Source organism: Saprolegnia diclina (genome assembly GCF_000281045.1).
Source record: "Saprolegnia diclina VS20 unplaced genomic scaffold supercont1.21, whole genome shotgun sequence".
In the NCBI taxonomy this organism is placed as follows: Eukaryota; Oomycota; class Saprolegniomycetes; order Saprolegniales; family Saprolegniaceae; genus Saprolegnia; species Saprolegnia diclina.
The window spans coordinates 144,718-165,980 of NW_008246088.1; the positions used below are offsets into that span (position 1 = coordinate 144,718).

The 21,263-nt window shown below is 61.2% G+C and overlaps 5 protein-coding genes across 5 annotated transcripts; 4 read left to right on the forward strand and 1 right to left on the reverse strand.

Annotated features, from left to right (window-relative positions):
• The first annotated feature begins 862 nt into the window (after positions 1-862).
• Positions 863-4,938, forward strand: SDRG_07296 (hypothetical protein). The gene is made up of 3 exons (XM_008613120.1): positions 863-2,609; positions 2,657-4,411; positions 4,460-4,938. The coding sequence occupies exons 1-3, from the start codon at positions 900-902 to the stop codon at positions 4,895-4,897; spliced, it is 3,903 nt and encodes a 1,300-aa protein (XP_008611342.1). The 5' UTR covers positions 863-899; the 3' UTR covers positions 4,898-4,938.
• Positions 4,939-5,023: 85 nt separating this feature from the next.
• On the forward strand, positions 5,024-9,298 carry SDRG_07297 (hypothetical protein). The gene is made up of 4 exons (XM_008613121.1): positions 5,024-6,954; positions 7,022-8,665; positions 8,711-8,776; positions 8,830-9,298. The coding sequence occupies exons 1-4, from the start codon at positions 5,176-5,178 to the stop codon at positions 9,175-9,177; spliced, it is 3,837 nt and encodes a 1,278-aa protein (XP_008611343.1). The 5' UTR covers positions 5,024-5,175; the 3' UTR covers positions 9,178-9,298.
• A 487-nt stretch (positions 9,299-9,785) lies between these two features.
• Positions 9,786-10,555, forward strand: SDRG_07298 (hypothetical protein). Its single transcript, XM_008613122.1, has one exon. It carries the CDS (start codon positions 9,827-9,829, stop codon positions 10,436-10,438), a length of 612 nt encoding a protein of 203 aa, XP_008611344.1. The 5' UTR covers positions 9,786-9,826; the 3' UTR covers positions 10,439-10,555.
• Positions 10,556-10,780: 225 nt separating this feature from the next.
• Positions 10,781-11,910, forward strand: SDRG_07299 (hypothetical protein). Its single transcript, XM_008613123.1, has one exon. The coding sequence runs from the start codon at positions 10,832-10,834 to the stop codon at positions 11,849-11,851; it is 1,020 nt and encodes a 339-aa protein (XP_008611345.1). The 5' UTR covers positions 10,781-10,831; the 3' UTR covers positions 11,852-11,910.
• SDRG_07300 (hypothetical protein) lies at positions 11,899-21,197 on the reverse strand (the record flags this gene model as incomplete). Its single annotated transcript, XM_008613124.1, has 28 exons — positions 11,899-12,307; positions 12,362-12,412; positions 12,462-13,958; positions 14,002-14,084; positions 14,131-14,495; positions 14,540-14,705; positions 14,751-15,138; positions 15,186-15,445; positions 15,491-15,744; positions 15,803-15,938; positions 15,978-16,029; positions 16,080-16,489; positions 16,531-16,590; positions 16,637-16,747; positions 16,794-16,831; positions 16,879-16,947; positions 16,996-17,017; positions 17,997-18,047; positions 18,092-18,713; positions 18,764-19,035; positions 19,081-19,357; positions 19,398-19,543; positions 19,596-19,931; positions 19,972-20,524; positions 20,576-20,681; positions 20,729-20,903; positions 20,948-21,144; positions 21,188-21,197. The coding sequence occupies 28 exons, from the start codon at positions 21,195-21,197 to the stop codon at positions 11,899-11,901; spliced, it is 7,116 nt and encodes a 2,371-aa protein (XP_008611346.1).
• Between the last annotated feature and the right edge of the window lie 66 nt (positions 21,198-21,263).

The following is a 21,263-nucleotide window of genomic DNA, read 5'->3' on the forward strand; positions in this document are numbered from 1 at the left end:
CGCGGGGGCCGCTACAAGGGTTAAAAGTACAGTCCCGAAGCACCAGTGTTACGCCGCAGCGCATATTATATATACCTGACCTTGTATTATCCAAAGAAAACCGCACCCGACGCAGTGGATGACGATGATGGATGCAATACATCAGAGGGGCGCTGGATCCCACGCACAAAGGCTACGGTAGTGGCCAACGGCAACTTGGTTGATGAGCGTGAAGTCTCGGCTTCCACCTGATGAACGGACGTCCGACCGATCCCCTCTGCCTCGGTTTGTTGATGTTCTCGCGCACGACATGTCGAGGCTCGTTGGATGCAGCTGGTGTCCTCTGATGACGATTGTGGCGGCTGCGTCGACGGTTCTCGAAGCGCTCGCGTTTCGACGTGCATCGGCTTCTTCCTCACATATTCAAAAAACTGCCCTTTCTAGTCGCAGCGCCATGTCCATGCATAGTTGTCTGTGCTCACGACGACGACAAAGGAGTGAGTCTACAGGAGCGTACACAACGAGCGTCCACAGCGAAAAGACGGACGGTCTCTGCCAAAGCAAAGCAACTGGTGTGAATGACGCGCCGGTGGATTGGTGGGCAGTGGGGTGGATTGTGAAAACTGATTTCTTATCGTATTCTTGCCGAAAAACACGCAACTCTCGGTCGGCCAGCCCGTCGACCGCCACCGACGCGCTCGACCGAAGCGACGGAATGCGAGGCAAGGCCCCGCGCATGAGGCGTAAGAGAGGTAGGGATATGTGGCCAGCACACTGTGCAGAGCGTGCAACACGAGCGCGTCTTTTTATGGTCCGGATAAGGACGCACGTATCCGGATGCGAGGGTTGTCAGCGTCGTGTCACGGCCGAGGTCAATTTCGATTTGGGGACTGGCTGGGCGCCTGGACGAGGCAGCGAAGATGGTGTCGAACCAAGAGAGCATGGCCAGCAGCCGGAGCTCGATGTCGAGCTACTCGATGGCCGCCTCCGCGCGGACGCCGAGCTTCTCCGACCTCAACCCGTTCGCGCACCACGGCCGGCGCGAGTCGTCGCGTTGGCAGCCGGTGCCAGGCCTTGTGCACTCGAAGGAGACGCTGGCCTTTCGCCAAGCCGTAGGTGAGATCCTCGAGGCAGTCCACGGCCGCGTCTCGCCCGAGACGCTCGAGATCCGCGCCAATACGCCCGAGTATCGCCTCGAGAAGGACGACTGGCTGGCCCACGCCAACACCAAGATGAACATTACGCCGACGCTCAAGACGGTCGCGCGGCTCCCGATGGGCCTGCTTATTTTGGACCCGAACACGTCGGTGCTGCCCGACACGATGGGCGTCGCCTTGGCGGGGTACCTCGAGAAGCGCGGCGAGACCAACACGGCGCTCCAGCGGCGCTACTTTGTGCTCAAGAACCGCGTCTTGACGTACCACAAGCGCGATCTCTTTGGCCGCGAAAAGCCAAAGGGCAGCATCAAGCTTGACAACGTCTCGTCCGTCCGGCCCGGCTCGACGGCGCAGACGAACCGCATGATCGAGCTCGTCACGACCGAGCGCACGTGGTACTTGCAGGCCGAGAATGACGGCGAGTACGACGAGTGGGTCCGCGCGCTCTGCACGTCGGTCAACTTCCTCTCGGTCGACGGCTACTACCGGCGCATGCTGCAGCTCGCGGAGGTGAGCGTCTCGGGCCCGAACGAAGTGCGCATGGTCACGCTGGCCAACTACACGGTCGGCGAGACGGTCGAGCACATCTTTGAGTGCTACAACAACATGCTCGACGCGGCGCCACTGCACCCGCACGACCCAAAGGAGTACGTCCTCAAGATCACGGGCTTCCGCGACTACATGATCGACCGCAACCAAGAAGTGGGCAACTACCAGCACGTGCGCGAGTGTCTCCTCACAAAGAAGACACTCTGTCTCACGCTCGTGCACCAGAGCAAGATCAAGGAGGCGCTGCTCAAGCGCGTCGACTTGCGCCCGATCGACCTGCTCTCGCGGCCGCGGGCGTCGACGCGGCCCAACTACACGACGCTCGGCGGCGATTGGACCGATGCCAACAACCAAACCGATGACGCGAGTAGCGTCGGCAAGAGCTGCCACTACCGCGAACCGCTCCGGTTCTGCATCAACCGCGTGCTCAACGTGCCGACGTACACGACGCACTTGGCGCGGACGGCGCACGAGATGGGGGTCGAGCAGCGCCCGCTCTTGTACTCCAACTGCGTCGTGACCATCGAGCTCTACAACGCCGGCTCGCGTCTCGAGCTCGTGGGCGAAACCTCCGACATTCGGCTCAAGGGCCTTCCGCCGCGTGGCAACCCGCCGGTCAAGTCGCTCATCGGCCTCTGGCTCGAGCCGCGCTGGTTCCGCACCAAGATGAAGATCTGCGAGATCCCGCGCACGGCGCGGCTCGTCTTGACGCTGTACGGCGTCAGCGTCGGCGCCGGTCGCCCGACTGCCAGCAACAACAACAACGTCGAGCGCGAGCGCATCCTCACGACCGGCATCAACGTCTTTGATGTCGACGGGCTCATCGTGCAAGGCGAGCAGTACGTGCAGCTGCTCGAAAACTTGTACCAGTGCCACCGCGGCCCCGTGCCGCATGTGGTCGACCCCGACATGCCCCTTCTCCACGTACGTATCGACCGCATGCAATGGCGTGTGGTGACGCGATACTGTAGATGTCGCTGGCGCAGTATCACAGCGAGATCGAATTTGACTGGAGCACGGTCAACGCGAGCGGCGACCTCCAGACCAGTTGTAGCCAGCACCGCCTCTCGTCGATGGAGTCGCTGGAAAAATCTGGCTGGCTCCGCAAAACTGGCAAAATGCACTCGTTCACGTCGTGGCAGCGCCGGTGGTGCGTGCTCAGCCAAGAGACGGCGACGCTCTCGTACGGTGAGCTCCAGAACGGCGTCGCCAAGCACCACATCCCGCTCGCGAATGCCGCCATCATCCTCGCCGACGAGCTCAATGAGAAAATCACGTCCGTGCTCACGGTCTCGACGCGCCGCGAAGAGGAGACGTACGTCTTCAAGGTCAAGCCCGCCGACACGACGCGCGAGTACATCTTTAGCGCCAACAGCCGCCAAGAGCGCCAGGCGTGGGTGAGCGCGCTGCGTATTCTGGCCAACGCCGAAGTCTCGGACGACGAGCAGAGCCGCAGCAGCGACGCGCGCTCGAGCCCGCGCCGATCGATCACGTCGCGCATGACCACGTCCCAGGAAGGCCTCGAGCGCGCGCTCGACGAGCTCCGGACGCTCATCGACTTCGACCCGCTGTACCGGCTCAACCCGTTTCAGAAGAGCATCATGTGGGCGTCGCGCCGCGACTTTATGAACTCATTTGCGTACCTCCCGCGCGTGCTGACGTGCGTCAACTGGTCGAACGCCGACGACATCAAGGAGATGGTGAGCCTCCTGCCCGAGTGGGCCGACCCGGCCAACCCCGCGGGCTACATTGAGCTCCTCGACATGGAGTTTGCGCACGAAGACGTGCGCCAGTTTGCCGTCAACAAGCTCGCCAAGATGGCCGACACGACGTTCAGCGTCTTCTTGCCGCAGCTCGTCCAAGCGCTCAAGTTTGAGAACCACCATGCGTCGCCACTCGCCAAGCATTTGATCGAGCGTGCGATCAAGAACCCCAACCAGATCGGGTTTGACCTCTTCTGGAGCATGAAGGTCGAGTCGTACAACGAGCAGTACAAGGAGCGGTACGGCCTTCTCCTCAACACGTACGCGGACGTGTGCTCGACCAAGATGCGCTCGATCCTCGAGCTGCAGGACCAACTCTTCTCGGAAAAGGGCATCTTTGAGCAGATTTGCCAAGAGATCAAGACGCTGCACCATGCCGGCAAAACCAAGGACGAGCTCAAGGCGGCGCTGCACCAGCGTCTGGACGCCCTCAACCAGTCGCTGCCGGCGTCGTACCAGCTGCCGATCGATCCGCGTGTCGAAGTCCGTCGCATCATCGTCAAGAAGTGCAAGATCATGTCGTCGGCCAAATTGCCGCTCTGGCTCGAGTTTGAAAATGCCGAAGAAGGCGGTGACCCGGTCATCATTATCTTCAAGGCCGGCGACGACGTGCGCCAGGACTGCCTCACGCTGCAGCTCATTCGCTTGATGGACGAAATGTGGCGTGACGAAGGCAAGGATTTGGCCATGGAGCCGTACAAGTGCGTCTCGACAGGCCCCATGACGGGTATCCTCCAAGTCGTCCAGCACGCCATCACGACCGCGGCGATCCACAAGCGCGGTGGCGGCGTCACGGGCGCCTTCAACGACGCGTCGTTCTACGACTGGATTCAGGCCAACAACGGCGCGCCCGACTCACGCAGCTACAAGGCGGCTGTCGAGCTCTTCCAGCGGTCGTGCGCCGGCTACTGTGTTGCCACGTACGTCCTCGGCATTGGTGATCGCCATAACGACAACATCATGGTACGTCGGCGTCTCCTGCTGCGGGCCGCTCATGCTGTGTGACGTTAGATGACGCAGAAGGGGCGGTACTTCCACATTGATTTCGGCCACTTTCTGGGCTTTTCCAAGTATCAATTTGGTATCAAGCGCGAGACGACACCGTTTGTGTTTACGCCCGAGATGGGCTATGTGCTCAGCGGCCCCGGCAAGCCCGACGGCAAGCCGATCGGAAAGCCCGACTTTGTGACGTTCCAAGCCATTTGCGGCGAGTCGCTCAACATTGTGCGAAGGCACTTGCATTTGCTCGTCGCGCTCCTCCTGCTCATGATCCCGGCCGAGATGCCAGAATTGCGCCAGCGCGAAGACATCAACCACATTGTGACGGTGCTCGCCGCCGACAAGCGCGACGAAGATGTAGCGAGCATGTTTGACACTCTCATTGTGCAGTCCATGAAGAGCACGTTCAAGCGCGTCGACAACGCGCTCCACATTTGGAAACATAAATAAGATCAATCTTATTGCATGCACTCTGTCGGTGGATTGTCGAGGGCGCATGGCCGAGGCTCTTGTCGCCTGCGACTCAAGCTTGCAACTGTCCGTGGCATCGTCCACTTGTACTGAGAGCCTTTGTCCGCTGTGCCCAGTGAACTAGCGGAGTTGAGCGACTCGACGAGCTCCTCGATTCAGACAAGGTGGAACCGATTTATCGTTCGTTTTGGGCGTTGGCTCCGGTGGCTCCAAGCGACGTTGGTCGGTTAGTAGTATTCGTTATTTCGAGCGGCAACATGATGTACAACGCGGCGTCGGTCCGGCGGTCGCTCTCGTCGACGAGCCTCAGTAGCCAGCGGTCGCTCTCGTCGGCGCCGTCGTTGCGGCTACCGTCGTTTAGCGACCTCAACCCGTTTGCCCATTTCGGAGCAACCCTCGCGCGCGCCAACTCGTCCAACGGCCCGCGCTGGCAGCCGGTGCCTGGCCTCGTGCACTCGAAGGAGACGCTGGCGCTGCGGCAGGCGGTGGGCGCGATTCTCAAGGACGTGCACGCGCACATTTCGACCGAGACGCTCGAAATTCGCGCCAATACGCCCGAGTACCGGCTCGAGAGCGACGACTGGATCGCGCACAAGAATGGCTTGAACGTCGCGCTGACGACGGTCAAGACGGTCGCGCGCCTTCCGTTGCACTTGCTCCAGCTCGACCCGGTGGTCGGTAGCGCCGAGTCGGCGGGTCCGGTCTTTGGCGGCTGGCTCAAGAAGCGCGGCGAGAACAACAAGGCCATGAAGAAACGCTACATGGAGCTCGAGAACAAGGTGCTCAAATACTACAAGAAGAAGCCCGAGAAGAGCGGGCGGCGCATGAGCAACGACGAGAAGGCGAGCTTGCTGCGCGGCCAAATCGAGCTCGACGCGGTCTCGGCGATCCAGCCTACGATTGTAAAGGGTGCGACGCTGCAGTATGGCATCGACCTCGTGACGACGAACCGGACGTGGACGATGCAAGCCGAGTCCGAAGCCGAGTACGACCTCTGGGTCAAGCACCTCTGCAACTCGGTGGCGTTTCACTGCGTCAACATCATCTACCGGCGCATGCTGCAGCTCGCCGAAGTGAGCGCGACAGGCCCGAACGAAGTGCGCATGATCACGCTGCCAACGTATACGGTGCAGGAGACGGTCGAGCACATATTCGACTGCTACAACAACATGCTGGATGCGACGCCATTGCATCCGTACGACCCAAAGGAGTACGTCCTCAAGTTTACGGGGTACCGCGACTACATGATCGACCCGTTCCGCGAAGTTAGCAACTACCAGCACGTGCGCGAGTGTCTCATCACAAAGAAGACACTCTGTCTCACGCTCGTGCACGAGTCCAAAATCCAAGAAGCGCTGCGGCGGAGCGTGCTTGGCGGCAACATTTACGACGAACCGACGTTTGCAACCTCGACGCGGTCGCTCGAGATCGCTATGACCACGCTCGGCAACGACTGGCAAGAGCACTCAACGCATCATCCTCCGACGACCGCACCGGTGGTGTCACCGCAGAGTTTGGGTTCGGCCAACAAGAGCTGTCACTATGACGAGCCCCTCCGCATTTGTATTCAACGGGTGGTCAACATCCCGCGCTACACGACCCACCTCCGTCGCACGGCACACGAGATCGTGTCGGAGCGGCGCCCGCTGCTGTTTGCCAACGTCGTCGCCAGTGTCGAGATCTTCAATGGCGGCCAGCTCCTCGAGACGCTCGGCGAGACGTCCGACACGACGCTCAAAGCCCAAGCCAACGACGCTCTCATTGCCATGTGGATCGAGCCCAAGTGGTTTCGCAGTAGCTTGCGCCTTAGTGAACTACCAAAGTCGGCGCGGGTCGTCGTGACGCTCTTTGGCATCCGCGCGCCGGGTGCTGACGCCGGGTCGTACGACCGGATTCTCACGACCGGCGTCAACCTCTTTGATGTCGACGGCATCTTTGTCCAAGGCGACCAGTACGTTGGTATGCTCGAGAACCTCTACACGTGCAGCTCGGGGCCGGTGCCACACGTCGTCGACCTGGACCGCCCGGTTGTGCAGGTACGTGTTTGCTGACATTATGATGGGACAAGAAAGTGTGGCGGCTCAGCATCGAGTACACTTGTAGATGACGTTTACGTCGTACAATGGTCCGATCAAGTTTGACTGGACCGAGCACGCGCTCGGTGACGTCTCGTCCCGGAGCGAAGCTGTTCTCAAGACGGGCTATCTCAAAAAGACAGGCAAGCACCATCAGCTCACCAAGTGGCAAATGCGCTTCTTTACGCTCAGCCAAGCGACCAACTCGCTCTCGTATGCCGAGAACCCGTCGGCGCCCGCGAAGTTCACCATCAACCTCCTCGGCGCGCAGGTGCTCAATGCCGACGAGCTCAACGAGCGCTACACGACGTTTGCGGTCTCGAAAGGCACGCGCAAGGAGCAGAGTACGTGGGTCTTCAAGCTCAAGGCCGCCGACAGTGCACGCGAGTTTGTCATGTCCGCCAACACGCGCCAAGAGCGCGAGGAGTGGGCGCTGGCGATCAAGCTCGTGGCCAACGGCGACACGGCCGAGGCCATGGACGACCTCCGTCGCATCATCCAACGCGACCCGCTCTTCCAGCTCAGCGACTTTCAGAAAGCTGTCTTGTGGCGCAACCGGCACCAGTTCATGACGTCGTTCGAGGCGCTACGGCACGTCTTGTCGTGCGTCAACTGGCTCTGCCCGGCGGACGTCAGCGAAATGCTCACGCTCCTGCCGCAGTGGGCGCAGGCGTCGCACCCAGCCTCGTACATCATCCTCCTCGACAAACCCTTTGCGCACGAGACGGTCCGGCAGTTTGCGGTCGACAAACTCGCGGAGATGGCCGACACGACGTTCAGCTACTTCTTGCCGCAGCTCGTGCAGGCGCTCAAGTACGAGAGCCACCACGTGTCGCCGCTCGCCAAGCATTTGATCGAGCGCGCGATCAAGAACCCCAACCAGATCGGGTTTGACCTCTTCTGGAGCATGAAGGTCGAGTCGTACAACGACCAAGTCCGCGAGCGCTACGGTGTGCTCCTCAACACGTACTTGGACGTGTGCTCCAACAAGATGCGCTCGATTCTGCAGCTCCAGGACAAACTCTTCTCGGAGAAAGGCGCGTTCGAGCAGATTTGCCAAGAGGTCAAGGCCTTACACCACAGCGGGAAGACCAAGGACGAGATCAAGGTCACCATGCAGCAGCGTCTCGAGGAGCTCAATGGCACCCTTCCCGCAACGTACCAGCTGCCGCTCGACTCGCGCGTCGAGGTTGGCAAGATCGTCGTCAAGAAGTGCAAAATCATGTCGTCGGCCAAACTGCCACTCTGGCTCGAGTTTGAAAACGCCGAAGAAGGCGGCGACCCGGTCATTATCATCTTCAAGGCCGGCGACGACGTGCGCCAGGACTGCCTCACGCTGCAGCTCATTCGTCTCATGGACGAAATGTGGCGTGAAGACGGCAAAGACCTCGCCATGGAGCCGTACAAGTGCGTCTCGACCGGCCCCATGACGGGCATGTTGCAGGTCGTCCTGCACTCCGTGACGACCGCAGCCGTTCACAAGCGGGGTGGCGCGATGGGCGGCATCTTTGGTGCGTTCAACGACGTGAGCTTTCTGGACTGGATCCAAGCCAACAACGGCGACGCCCGCAGCTACCGGGTCGCGGTCGACCTCTTCATGCGGTCGTGTGCGGGCTACTGCGTGGCGACGTACGTCCTCGGCATTGGCGACCGGCACAATGACAACATTATGGTATCTCATTTGCACCAGCAGATGTTTTGACTTGTCGACGGATAGATCACCAAACAAGGCCGGTATTTCCACATTGATTTCGGTCATTTCCTCGGCTTTATGAAGTACCAGGTAGAGAACACTTTGCTTCGATGAGCATCATCTCATGCGTCTACTCTGTCTAGTACGGCATCAAGCGCGAGAAGACGCCGTTTGTGTTTACGCCCGAGATGGCGCACGTCTTTGGCGGCGTCGGGACGCCAGACTTTGTCAAATTTCAAAAAACGTGCGGCGACGCGTTCAACGTTGTGCGAAGGCACTTGCATTTGCTCGTCTCGCTCTTTGTGCTCATGATCCCAGCCGAGATGCCGGAGTTGCGCCACCGCGACGACGTCAACTACCTCGTCGACGTCTCGACGCCTGAGAAGACGGACGAAGAGGCCGCCGCGGCCTTTGACGATCTCGTCATCCAGTGCATGAACAACACGTTCAAGCGCATCGACAACACACTGCACATTCTCAAGCACCGGTAGTGCTTCGATATACCTTTGTTGAAACCTGTTTATGACACTCTCTCCACAATCTTTTCACCACTTGGTAACTTGCATGCCGCTGCGATCCCGTTGTTCGACCAACCCCAACCCTCGATGACGTTCACGTCCTGAGCGAGCGGCAAGGCGACAAGATGACGAACGAAGAGGTCGAGCGTGTGCCCCGGGGTGACGTCAGCTATCGTATCGCATCGTGACCGTCGCGTACGACAATCCGCTCGTCGAGGTCGTGGTGCTTGCCCCGGGGTACCTCACGGTGGACGTCGTTGTCAATGGTCAAAAGCACAAAGCGCTTTTGTTTGCACTGCATGTCGTTTTGCTTCGGCAAGGCGGCGCCCAGCTCTGTTGCGCCTCAAGAGAGCTGGGCGCTCACGAATGGCAAGCGCCGAAGTCGAGTGCCAAAGAGGCGGCCAAGCAGCGCATGCTCGACGGCCGAGGCGCACGCTTCTATAGCGCGTTGGTGTTGACATATAACGTACACAATAATGAGCACTACGCAAGTGACAATACGTGTAGAGAGCCGAAGCCGTGTCGCTTGTTTCGAAGACGTCGCCCTACTGCCTTCCTTAAAGTACTAGTGCGTAAAATCTCGCCACGTTCGGCAGAGTCAGTGGTCAGTGAGCAACGTTCGATGAAGTCGACGACGCCCGACCTCGGCCCGCGCGTCCACAGCCTCGGCGCGACCTTGGTTTTGACGTGCACGAAGGGCAACGTCGCGGGCTCGGACGCCTTCATGAGCTACCGCCTCGTCGTCGTCGACCCGCGCACCAAGGTGTGGTGGATCTTGAACCGTCGCTACTCGCACTTCTTCGCCTTGCGTCAGCGACTCAAGGAGATTGCGACCACAGGCCACGCGGCGCTAAAGAGCGTTGTTGCCGCCGCGTTCCCGCGCCGCCGCTTTGTGTTTGCCGTCGACAACAAGAGTGTTGTGGACGAGCGGCTCCGGGGCCTCCCAGCCTTCACAGCCGAGCTCGCGCGCTGGCTGCCAGCCGCCGAGTCGAGCGGCGCATACGGTCCTAGCTACCTCGTCGCGACGTTTCTTCAGCTGCCATACCGGTGGAGCGCTGCACCGGCCAAAGTACCGCACGAATGTGCCATCTGCTTGGACCCACTGGGAGCGGATGCGAGCCTCTCGACTGCGTGCGGCCACACGTTTCACGAGACGTGCCTTGTGCGATGGTTCAAGAACGAGACGACTTGTCCTTTGTGCCGCTCGATTGCATTGCACGGCTCAGTGCTCTAAGCAGACTGTGTGACCACGCGATGGCAGGCCACCTAACCTATGGAGTTGAATTCATATATATGAAAAAACGTCTAATGAGCTAGTACTGCCGAAAGGAAGGGAATTGTCGGCGCTCGATGAGATTGTCTTCGTCCGCTGGCCAGATCCTTTGTCGAGGAGCAGACTGCCGACGCGTCTGGTGTCGTTGCTCGAAGGGCGTGTCGAGAGTGATGGTCGTACTGATGACGTGGCGCCACGACACGTCTACTTTTGTTGGATTGGCTGAATTTATCAACAGCTGGCGAATACTGGCGGGTTACCCGACGTGATTTAAGCCAATCGGAGCGCGCCAGCACAGTCCGCACTGGCACCACGGCCAGTTGCAACAACAAGCTCACTCCTCAATCTCCTCTCATGGCCGCAGCACGCATCTCGAGCATCTTTGGCGTCGCCAACAGCGCCATGAGCGCGCTCCACGCCAAGGTCTTGGGCAACGACGCCAAGGACCTGAGTGCCCGGCCGCCAACGCCCGTCGCCTCGCGGTCCGCCACACCGACCGCCACATCGGCCTACTACATGTCGTCGGGCTTGACGACCGACCTCATGGCTCACATTGTGCAGTACTTGGACGGCGTCGGTGTCGGGCGGCTGCAGCAGACGTGTCATTCCTGGCACGCGGAACTCGACCGGCACGACGCGCCCGTCTGGCGTCACTTGCTCGCAACGGAATTTCGCCTCGTGCACCCGCCATCGACCATGCCATCCGTGCTCTCGTACATTGCTGCGCGCCAAGATCGTATCGACATGGAGCTCCGACACACGCAAAGCATCGCTGCGCAGAGCTCTGCACTCGAAGCGTACATGGCCGCCGAGGCCGACCACGGTATTGTCGATGTCTTCTGCGACATGTGCTACTTCGAGGACCCGCGTATTGGCATTATGATCGCCAAGCAGCGCTTTGGGGCGATGGCCATGGTCGTCGTCGAGACGGCCGACCACGTCCGGCGCTTCCGCAAGCGATCCGCGCACGTGGGTCCGATCAACTTTGTGCCACTTCAAAATCCGCACTGGCCGAGCATCGAGCTGCCAGCTATTGACGGTGTCGATGGCTTCCTCGGGTATGCGTTCGATCTCGTACAGATGGCCCCGGGGCACAACGCCGCGCTCAAGGACACGGTCGGCCGCGCGATTTTGAAAAACATTGCGGTCTTTGCGACGCGGGCGCACGCCACGTCATTCCAGAATGCGATGCCGGATCATGTGCCAACAGTCGCGCTCGACGACCCCGGGGCACCGTTCGAGCTCTCCTTTACGTCGCCCCTGCGCGAGCACTTTGCACATTACACGACGTGCGACAAGATCGATCGGCTACAGCGCCTCCAAGCCGCCTGCGAAACATCCCACGCCGCCGTCTACGCGCGTCGGTACCCGTAAACTACCTCTTCTATTGACAATAACTATGCTAAACTATCGCACAAGATTTATAAAGTCAAGTTCTCGGCGCGGCCGGCAACGACAGAAATGTGCCAATGGTGCAGCGTGCGGCGCAGCAAGATGTCACGCCAAAGCGCTTGGGCGGAGTGGACCTGCTTGGCGCGGACGCGCTGGTGCTCGACATGCCGCAGCCAGTGCTGCCACGCCGCTTGCGTCACGGAAGTGTGTTTCATAGCGCGATGCTGGTCCAGGACCCGATGTCGGCGACTCACCCGCGCCCACGCGCACCACACAAGGTTGAGATGCCGCTGTTGTCGCTGCGTTAGCCACGTGTGGACCATGGCCTTCTGTCGCTGGCGCTGCGCCTTGGTGCGAACAATGGCGTGCGACCAGCCACGGAAATGCTGGCGCCGGAGCTGAGCCGCATACAACGCCGTCGCCGCGGCTTCCATTGCCCTAGAACCCCACCAAAGGCGTGAGCTCCCAAGTCGTGTCTAGAAAAACACAAACGTCGTCTCGGCCGCTTGCGTCTCGATGCCCAAGAGCCATGCGTCGAGGCCGCTACACAGCGTTTATGAGTCGACGAATGCAGAATGTTCAAAGCGCCCACGTCTGGAGCCGGCGGAAGCGAGCAAACGCACGGGCTTGCGCTGTCGCGAGTCGCTTCCACTGGTAGTCTCGCCATTTTGCCCAGGCGTCTTTGAGGCGTCGGCGCGAGGCCACCGCGTGATGGTACCGGACCGACTGCTCGTGGATGCAAAACGTGCGCCAGAAGGTCATCGATGCTCGCATCAAGGTCTGTTGGTACCACCAGCTCGCACGGTTGTCGAGCGCGACGCTGCGCCACCGGCGCCAGAGGTGCCGCAAGTGACACCGTGTCGCCCGACGGTACTGCACCGCGTCCGCCTTGCGAGCTGTCCAGGCCCTTAATGCTTGGCGGCAGCGCAACTGCGCCATGTAGTCGCAAGCGCTTCTCTCGATCGCCGCGCGTTGGGTGTGCAGCCGCCAATGACGAACGTACGCGCTCCGCCACGTCTGCGACGTCACGCGAATGGTAAACGTCCGCACGCATTTCAGCCAGTTTGCCTTGTGGCGCCACTGGCCAAAGCGCTTGCTCAGGAGACGCAATCGAGCATAAAGGCGGCTCTTGGTCGCGAGCTGGATGATGTGGATGTTGTACTGCCACCGGCGCACAGCCTCGTGCCACACTTTCTGCTCGCGCACCAGCGAGAAGCGTCGGAGTCGTTTCTGGCGCGAAGCCGCGGTCGCCCAGCGAGGCCAGACCTTGTGCAGCGTCTGGTCGCGGCGCCAGCGGTCCACAACAGAGAGGACAACTCGCATATGGGCGCGGGCGATGAGTCGTTGGTGCCATACTTGGACTGCGCGCTGCGTTCGCCATGACGCCATGTGGCGTAGCATCTCGCGCACGCGTCGCGCCATCGTACTTCGGTGACGCCATGCTGCAAGCACCACAGCGATTATCCGCACGTTGCGCTGGCGCTGTCGACAGTGAAAGAAAGACCGTGCTGCCAGCACGGCGTTGCGCCAGAGCGTAAAGGCGGCTTGGCGATGCTGCCGGCCGCGCTGCCGCAAGTGCATTGTCAGCACGTGGTCTCGCTGCCGCTTGGCGACAAGCGCACGGCGGAGCAGGACAACGTGGTGCGCATGGAGGTGCCACGCTTGCAGAGCGCGCGCCTGCAGCGACCTTGCCGCCCGTCGCGCTATCGCAATGGAGTGCGTCTGCAATCGCTTGTGGTCGACCGCGTAGACGCGCCATCCGGTCCACACGACGCCATAGGTCGCGTGCCGATGCCAGTGACGCACTCGAAAGAGACACTGCCACGCGTCCCACGTCGCGGGCAGATCGAGCGCGAGTTGGCCCAAGACTAGACGGGACTGAGTTCGAACCGTCGCCGCCGCGTGGTGGACGTGAATATGGTGGCGCCAGCCGTCGAGAACGCGCGAGAGCAAGCGTTCACAGTAGGCAAGGCGGGCGCCGTAGCTAAGGGACCGGAGCGTCGTCCAACGCCGCCATGCCTGGAAGCTGCGGCTGCAGCACGCGCGATCTCGCTGGTGCACGATGGTCACGCGGCAGGACCGCAGTGTTCTACAGATGACGTCGTCGCGTACAATACCAGCTAGTCGTGTACCTGGCTCTTGTGGAGTACGTCTGCCAGTGCTCAAAGCACGCGCGCATGATGCGCCCTTCCTTGGCCGAGCGAAAGCTTTCGGTCTACACGTACCGATCAGAGGCGATTGATGGCAGCTGCATGCTATACCTTGCGCAGTACAAGACAGCGGCGCCACTGAGCAAACACCGCCGACGTGGCTCTTCGCGCAAAGTGTGTTGCTGCGCGGCGTCGCAGGCGCTGTCGCGTCGTCCACTGCCACCAGTCGAGGAAGAGGACACCTTGCAGCATTCTATTGCGGTGGCAAATGGCCACAAGCTGCTTCTCGGCTTTCGCTTGACGCGTCGCGGTGAAGCGCACCCACGCCGCCACGACCTGCGCAACGACGCGCGTCATCAAGAGTTGGCCCATGCGAATGCACTGCTGCTGGAGGCGGCGCGTGTCCCGCACGTGCGACGCCCACGCACTGAGAACGCGACCGGACAGTACGCATTGCCAGTGCGCCGTTGCTGTCGCTAGAGATGCTGTGACTAGTACCGCCGACTCGCTCGCGTTCTACCTGCATGCGACGCGTGTAGGCGGCTCGCTTGCGCCACCACGCCCCAGCGAGAAAGCGCATGCTTCTGCCGCACGTGCTCGCAGCAAGACGCAGCGAGCTTTGCCGTCGCTGCTCGTGTTTTCTTGGTGGAATAATACGTCTGCCACGCCGCCCAGACAGACGGCACCTGGATAAGATGAGATACCACAAAGTGCAAACTCGGGCGATGTACGTGGCGTCGTCGAAGCGTGGCAGCGTACACGGCGACTGCGTCTTGCCACCAACTTTCTCGACGGCGACACTGGCGCGCCCACGCATGAAGCAGTTTGCGCCGGAGCTGCGTCTCGTACAGTATGCGGGCGGCGTGCAAATGCTGACGTCCGTTGGCCGCGCATCGCGTCGTCTGGTGCCAAAAAGCCAGTGTCCGCTGTATGGCAAACGCGTCTGCTATCGCAGTCGTTGTCCGGCGCGCCCGTCGAAGATCGGTGCCCGCCGCCCAGAGATGAAACACGCGACGCATGCGATACCATGCAAAGTAGGTGGCCACCTTATACGCGCGGCACCAGCGCTGCCAGTAAGCTTTGCAGAGACTGTGCGGTCGCAGCACGACCGTCCGCGCGCTACCCAGCGTTAAACCTACCATTCTCGCGACGCAGAAGCCACGTACCGGCATCGGCGGTGAGCCCACGCCGCCCAAAGCGTTAGCACGCGTGTCGCCAGCATCGATTGGCGCGATGTCACCAGATCGTCTGCAAGGTGGCACCGGTGCCGCTTGGCCGCACTGTAGGCGTGCCACGCAACAAAGACGTGGTCGAGCGCGCAGAGTCGGTGCTCGATCCCCGCGCGCCGCACGGCTTTCTGAAGTCGCGCCTGTCGGTGCCAGAGGTGCAGTACCCGCCACGTAGTCCGAGTCGTCCTCGCCGCGAGCTGGCATAGAATGAGTCAGCAATTTGTATAGGGATCCTAACGCACCATCGCAGCCACGTGTGGACGTCGCCGGCGCTGGTGCTGCGCAAGTCGGTGCCAGTGCTGCACGCACGACGACGTCTGCGTCGCGAGTGCAAACGTGAGCGCATGTTTGGCGCGTAGTTTTCGGTCGGTGAATTCGCGCCATTTGCAAAAGTTGAGCCAGAGCCGACGCTCGACGCTTCGCACCAGGAATCGCCGGGCGGTCGACTCGGCTCTCTGGCGTTGCTTGGCCAGCAACACGCTGGCTTCGAACCCGTCTACGCCACACAAGACAGTGCCCTTGGATTGCCATCCCACACATGGTCGTGGACGTACCTAGACCGCGCCGGAGCTGGCTACTTTGATGGTGTGTTGCCGCAAGTTGCCGACGGTGGGCGCGTTCGCTGGTGCATGCGTGCCATGCTCGCAAAAGACGGCGTAGGCGCCGCTTTCGTTCGCGGGCGAGATACGACTAGGACCATTCTACACCTGTTCAATCGAAAACAAGTACCGTGAGGAGTCGTCGGTGACGCAAGGAGGTATGCGCAAATGCCAGCCACGCTCTAAACCCCGCGACACGTATCAACTTGGCACCGTAGAAGTCATTTTGTACCGAAAGCATGAGAGCTGCTGCAGCATCTGAAGGCGCAGCGTCGTGGCCAGCAGCGCCAGACGCGCGCTCGCGAGTACGTGGCCAATCGTTTGCCACTTGCGGAAGATCGACTTGAGCAGCGTGGCATGATACAAGGCGAGCGCCATGCCAGCTTCGTGCCGCTTGGCGACACGGTATGCGCTGTAGGCCGCCCAGTGCTGCCACACACGAGCAGCACACCGCGTAGTTTGCATGCAGACGGCGTGCGTGATGGCTTGCTTGCACCAGAGTTGGTGCTGGGTGGCGACTTGCCATCCACGCAAAACGCGTAACTGCAATCGGTTGTCATACGTGGCATCGCCAGCAGCAAGCAAGGCCGCGTACTCGCTTTGGCAAAGGGCAAAGTCGCTCCATTGGCCAATCGCACGGCGCTAGAGGGTCTCTAGCGGCGCTGTCGGAAGAGACGCGGTACCTGTTGTCGCGTGGCCCAGCGCCGGAAGATCGCGTGTCGCTGTCGTCGCAGGTTGATCCACTACCCAAGAGTAAGTTCCTGACGCGGTGCACGGGAAATAAGCCACCTGTTGCCAGTGGGCATAGCAAGCCCCGAGCAAACCCGCATGCCAATGGTGGAGCGCTGTGAGGTACTTGCGTCGGTGGTGCGAGCGCTTCCGAGAGTAGACCGCCCACGCCTACGCGATAGGTGGGTTTACATTGGGTGATAAGAGCGCGCCGAACTCTGTAGGCTTGGCCCAGCGACACTGTCTGCCATCGCTCTATGTATGTACAGGTGTCATACCTCGATGCCAGGAGCCTAGACTACCTTCGACGAGCCGCATGAACGAATGACACTTGTGGCGAAGAACAACGTACTGGTCCCAAGCACCAAACACTACCATATCTGGTCAGTCGTGCCAGAATCCAGAGTCGAGTCAAGTACCGAGGTGAAGCAGTGACCGCGCCTGGTCGCGACGGAAGATACGCAGTCGAGGACCCAAGATGGTATGGCGCCGCCACGTGCAAAACCTACGTCCTTATGCGTAAAGGAATCGAACTGGCGACGGAGTCAAACATGCGCGTGAGCGTCGTCGATCTGGTTTGCTGCCAAAGCAGGTTGAACTTTGCGTACCGACACCGCTTCTCTGCGGCTACTTGGCGCCACAACTGCAAGCAGCCGCGCTTGACAGTCACGTCGCGCTTTGTCCGTCGACGCAGCACCTCGTCAAGCACATGCTACAGTGTCTCTACTTGAGTTCTCTGGTCGCCGCTAGAGCGTAGAGCGTACATGACGGCGTTGTAGGACGCGTCTCCAGTTAGCCATGCATCGATGTAGGAGTGTCTGTGTGTACACGCAGGCTGCGCGGACGCAGACTGCGCGGCGCTGGGTTCGAGACGAGTAGAAGCTGCGCCATTGCCGAAAGCAGCTGGACTGGAGCTGTAGTCGCCAGTGACAGAGTGCCGCAGCGATGTGCTCCTTGCGTCGCTTCCACCGGGTGACCGCAACGCACCACGTCGCGAATGCCGCCGCAGCTGCACTCGACCGGTACCAATGTAGCGCCTGGCGAACTTGGAGCACCTGTTGACGCTGTTCGTGGGCGACGGAATGCCACTAAAAGGCATTGGGATAACTCAGCAGCCATCGATGGAGCGTACCTGATGCAAGACCCGCTGCTGACGAAATATCGACATCGCGGTCGCCACCTCTGTTTGCGCAAGACGTCTGCTACTCTTGGTGCGTGCATACTGCCGCCACTGCAGCAGCACCTTGCGACTGGTGGACGTTAACGCGGCCGCAAGATTGGCTTCGGTGAGAACTCGAAGGCGCTGATATAAGATAGCACGTGCCCAAAGTCGGTCGACAGCGTCTCGCAGCTGCTTGCGACGTCGTCGTGCAAGCGCTTTGGCAACCGTCACGGTGCGTTCTTGGAGTGCGCGGGCTACGGTGAACCACTCTCCAAAGACAGTCGCCAGCGACGTCCGTGTCCAGTGCACCTAGTCCCATCGAGTACACACTTCGAATCAAAATGTGGGCGTACCAGAGCACGCTGCTTGGACGAGGCGCGTTGCCGCCGACGATCGAGCCAGAGGCGCCAGTGGCTCATATTGCACCGTAGCGTGCGCTGGCGTTGCCACGTCATGGCGCGCGGTTTCAATACGTGTATCCGTCGACGAAACGTGCTGGCAGCGTGCCACGTATCGATTGCACGACGGAGGCAAAAGTGCGTCGCTCGCACGCGCGACGCGTGCTTGGCTTGCTGCGTCTGGCGCCACACGAGCCATTGCTCAAAGCATCGCCGCACCGCGTGGCCAAGAAGGCGCCGGGCGACGTCTTGGCCGCGCTGGCGCAGGGCTCTGGCGTCTCTTGCGACGGCGCGCCAGGCGAAAAACCACTGCTTTTGAAAGTGGTGGCGCCACCACGCAATCGTCGTCTTGATCTTTGCAGCGGCGGCGCACCGCGCCATGTAAACTTGACGCCATGCCACCCAGGCCGAGTGGCCTTCGAGGACTTGCCACTGGTGTCGGACTCTCTCCGAGCGACGCTTGCGCTCGCGAGTTTTGACGACAGACACTTGCCAGTGACGCCAGACCCGTCGCAGAGCGGCGGTGCCTTGACGACTCTGCAGATGCTCGAGACGGTGCCGCAGCCAGTGGCGCGTACTACATATCTGGTCAAACCAGCACATTGCCAGATGTAGTACCGCGTGTACGCTACCCATGCCGCAAACAACTGCCTTCGTAGCTTGTCGTTTTGCTGTCTCAAGTACGCCGCGGCACATCGCTGGTGGTGAAAGCGACGGCGCCAGCAGTGCCACGACCCGCGCGTCACATTCTCTTGGTGGCGTTGACGCGCGAGTGCCTGCACCTTTCGTAGGCGACGACCGTACTGGACGCTCGCACGCCACGTGCCAAACGTGCGGCCCATGTGGTTTTGCACCGCGGTAGCCAAGAGGCGCGTGATCCGCTGCTGCTGTCGCAGCGTCTACTCCCTTATAAGATGGCCGGTGCGACTCAACCCGTCGCGTACCTCGTGCCAGCGGCGCAAGCTGCGCTGCTGCAAGTGGCGGTGGTGACACGCCCACGCTGTCATCCATCGTGCGTGACGCGCCTGCCGTTGCGCGACAAAGCGCCGCCAGAGCACCATCGCACAGCTTTTGGTATGCGACGTCATCTGCGACGTCAAGACTGCGGCGACCGTGGCGTGAAATCGACGGGCCTTCCAGAGCCGCCAAAAGCGCCGCTTCCGCACCGTCTGCACGTTGCGCAGGTCGACTGTCTGCGTTTCGAGCGCGGCCGCCGTCGACCTACGACGCATGAGGCAGGGCAAGAGGTGTCGCGACGCACACTCGCCAGCGCGCGACCCAGTACAGCGCATCGCAGCGTCGAAACGCTGCGGCGACCGTCGTTTGCAGGAACCGACGTCGGCGCGCCGTGTGCAGCAGCTGGTGCCACGCGCGCCAGGTCCTCTGCATTTGCCTATCGGCACAATGCTACCAAGAACATAGCGTTCTGTCCAGGACGTGTAGACGAGAGAAGACGTACGTCGTTGGCTCGGGCAAGCACGAGGCGGTGATACCGACCGCGGCGACATTGCTCGATCCACATCACCAAGGCCCGCCGCCGCATCGACAGGTGGGCGACATGGTCGCAGCGAGCATGCAGGAGCCGCTTGGCTTGTTGCCGAGGAAGATACCGACGCCATTGGACAACGCACGCGCGCAATTGCCGAAGGCCATACGTGTGCTGCACGAGGCCAAAGGCGTGGGACCGTACGCAAAGCGTCCGCCATCGACACAAGGCGCGGCGACAGCGCGCTTGGTGGCCGCGCCACGCCGCCTCTTGCTGCCGAAGCGTCCCCGTCTTCCACGCGCGAAAGACCTAATCCGACTGCGTTACAAGGGTCCGTATCAGCGTCTACCTGCGCCAGTCGCCGCGCCGAGGCCATGGCCGCGTCGGCGTCGACACGCGCGCGCTGCAGCCGTCTCTGGTGATAGTAGGTGCGCCACCGCTGAAAGATCCGCTGCTGTGTATGCAGCACGTGTGCGTGGCCGGCGCCGCGAAGGCGCATAGCGGCTTTCCACGCGCGCCAAAGCAATCGCACCGTTTGCTGACCGTGGCGCGTCACCATGCACCGCTCTTTGGGAGCGACGCAGAGAGCATAGCGATGCCAGAGACGCAATAGATCGCGCGCGCGCCGGTGCCGCGCGTTGTAGAAGCGGTGCTGGACCGTGACCCGGCGATGTAGGTCGGCGCGTGCATGCTGAAGCCACGCGCGCCAGACCTTGAGGAGCACCCAGCTGCGCAGCGTGGCATCGGCGTGCAAGAAGAGCGCCATGCGCTTGGAAGAAACATGGAGCGATTTGGTGAGCGCGACCGATGCCAGCGTCGATCCAACGGCCGTCGGATCCGCTGTCGGCAGCGACCTGTCGAGCCACCGAAAGAGGCAGCGCAGCTGGATCGGTGCGAGGCGCCTACCCATGGAGAACGACATATCGTACAGCGTTGAGGCTGTACTATCGCACCGGGACCGCGCTTCGAGCACATAACGCGTCCAGTGGGTAAAGACCATCGAGAGCCGGCGGAAGCTCTCGTACGACTGCGCGTCGACGGCAACCAGTGCGCGGGTGGCTACGTGGCATGCCATGTGCATCTACGCCGTGCAGACACGACGATACCAGTCATCTTGTCGGCGACGGACATGGTGGAACGCGCGCGGCGTCCGTCAACGCTCGTCTTCATCGTCATGGTCGTCCGTGCCGACGCTGCTGTTGCGGAAAGGACGTCGGAGAAGCGGTCGACCGACGCGGTTCGATCCCGCGCCGGCGCGCGTCGGCTCGGACGCGTCGACGCCTAATCCTGCATGAGCGACGGGGGAGAGGGGTAGTAGTAGTGACCAGCCGCGACAGCTTCTTCCACCAGTCCTCCTCGGGGTCAAGGGCCAGCGTGAGGAGCGACCGGTGCAGATCGCGATGCGTCGAGGTCGGGTGCTCTTCGAGTGCAGCGGCTTCGAGCACCTGGACGAGCGAGAGGTGCTGCGTCTGGCCATGGCGCTTCTCGGCCCGGCGGACGATTTGCCGCAGCTGCTCCATGTCTACCTCATTCCATCGTCCTTCATCACGCGAGGCAGAACGTACGGAGCTCCATGCTGCAAGCGTTATCCTGGGTAGTGGCCTCCGCAGATCGGAATATTAATATTAATAACTCGAGCAA

What these genes read in the sequence shown, in the direction of transcription:
- SDRG_07296 (XM_008613120.1), top strand. Translation starts at nt 900, where the DNA reads ATGGTGTCGAACCAAGAGAGCATGGCCAGCAGCCGGAGCTCGATGTCG. An exon ending in CCGACATGCCCCTTCTCCAC is followed by an intron (nt 2,610 to 2,656) that starts GTACGTATCGAC and finishes GCGATACTGTAG; the next exon opens with ATGTCGCTGGCGCAGTATCA. An exon ending in GCCATAACGACAACATCATG is followed by an intron (nt 4,412 to 4,459) that starts GTACGTCGGCGT and finishes GTGTGACGTTAG; the next exon opens with ATGACGCAGAAGGGGCGGTA.
- SDRG_07297 (XM_008613121.1), top strand. Translation starts at nt 5,176, where the DNA reads ATGATGTACAACGCGGCGTCGGTCCGGCGGTCGCTCTCGTCGACGAGC. An exon ending in GGCACAATGACAACATTATG is followed by an intron (nt 8,666 to 8,710) that starts GTATCTCATTTG and finishes GTCGACGGATAG; the next exon opens with ATCACCAAACAAGGCCGGTA. An exon ending in TCGGCTTTATGAAGTACCAG is followed by an intron (nt 8,777 to 8,829) that starts GTAGAGAACACT and finishes TACTCTGTCTAG; the next exon opens with TACGGCATCAAGCGCGAGAA.
- SDRG_07298 (XM_008613122.1), top strand. Translation starts at nt 9,827, where the DNA reads ATGAAGTCGACGACGCCCGACCTCGGCCCGCGCGTCCACAGCCTCGGC.
- SDRG_07299 (XM_008613123.1), top strand. Translation starts at nt 10,832, where the DNA reads ATGGCCGCAGCACGCATCTCGAGCATCTTTGGCGTCGCCAACAGCGCC.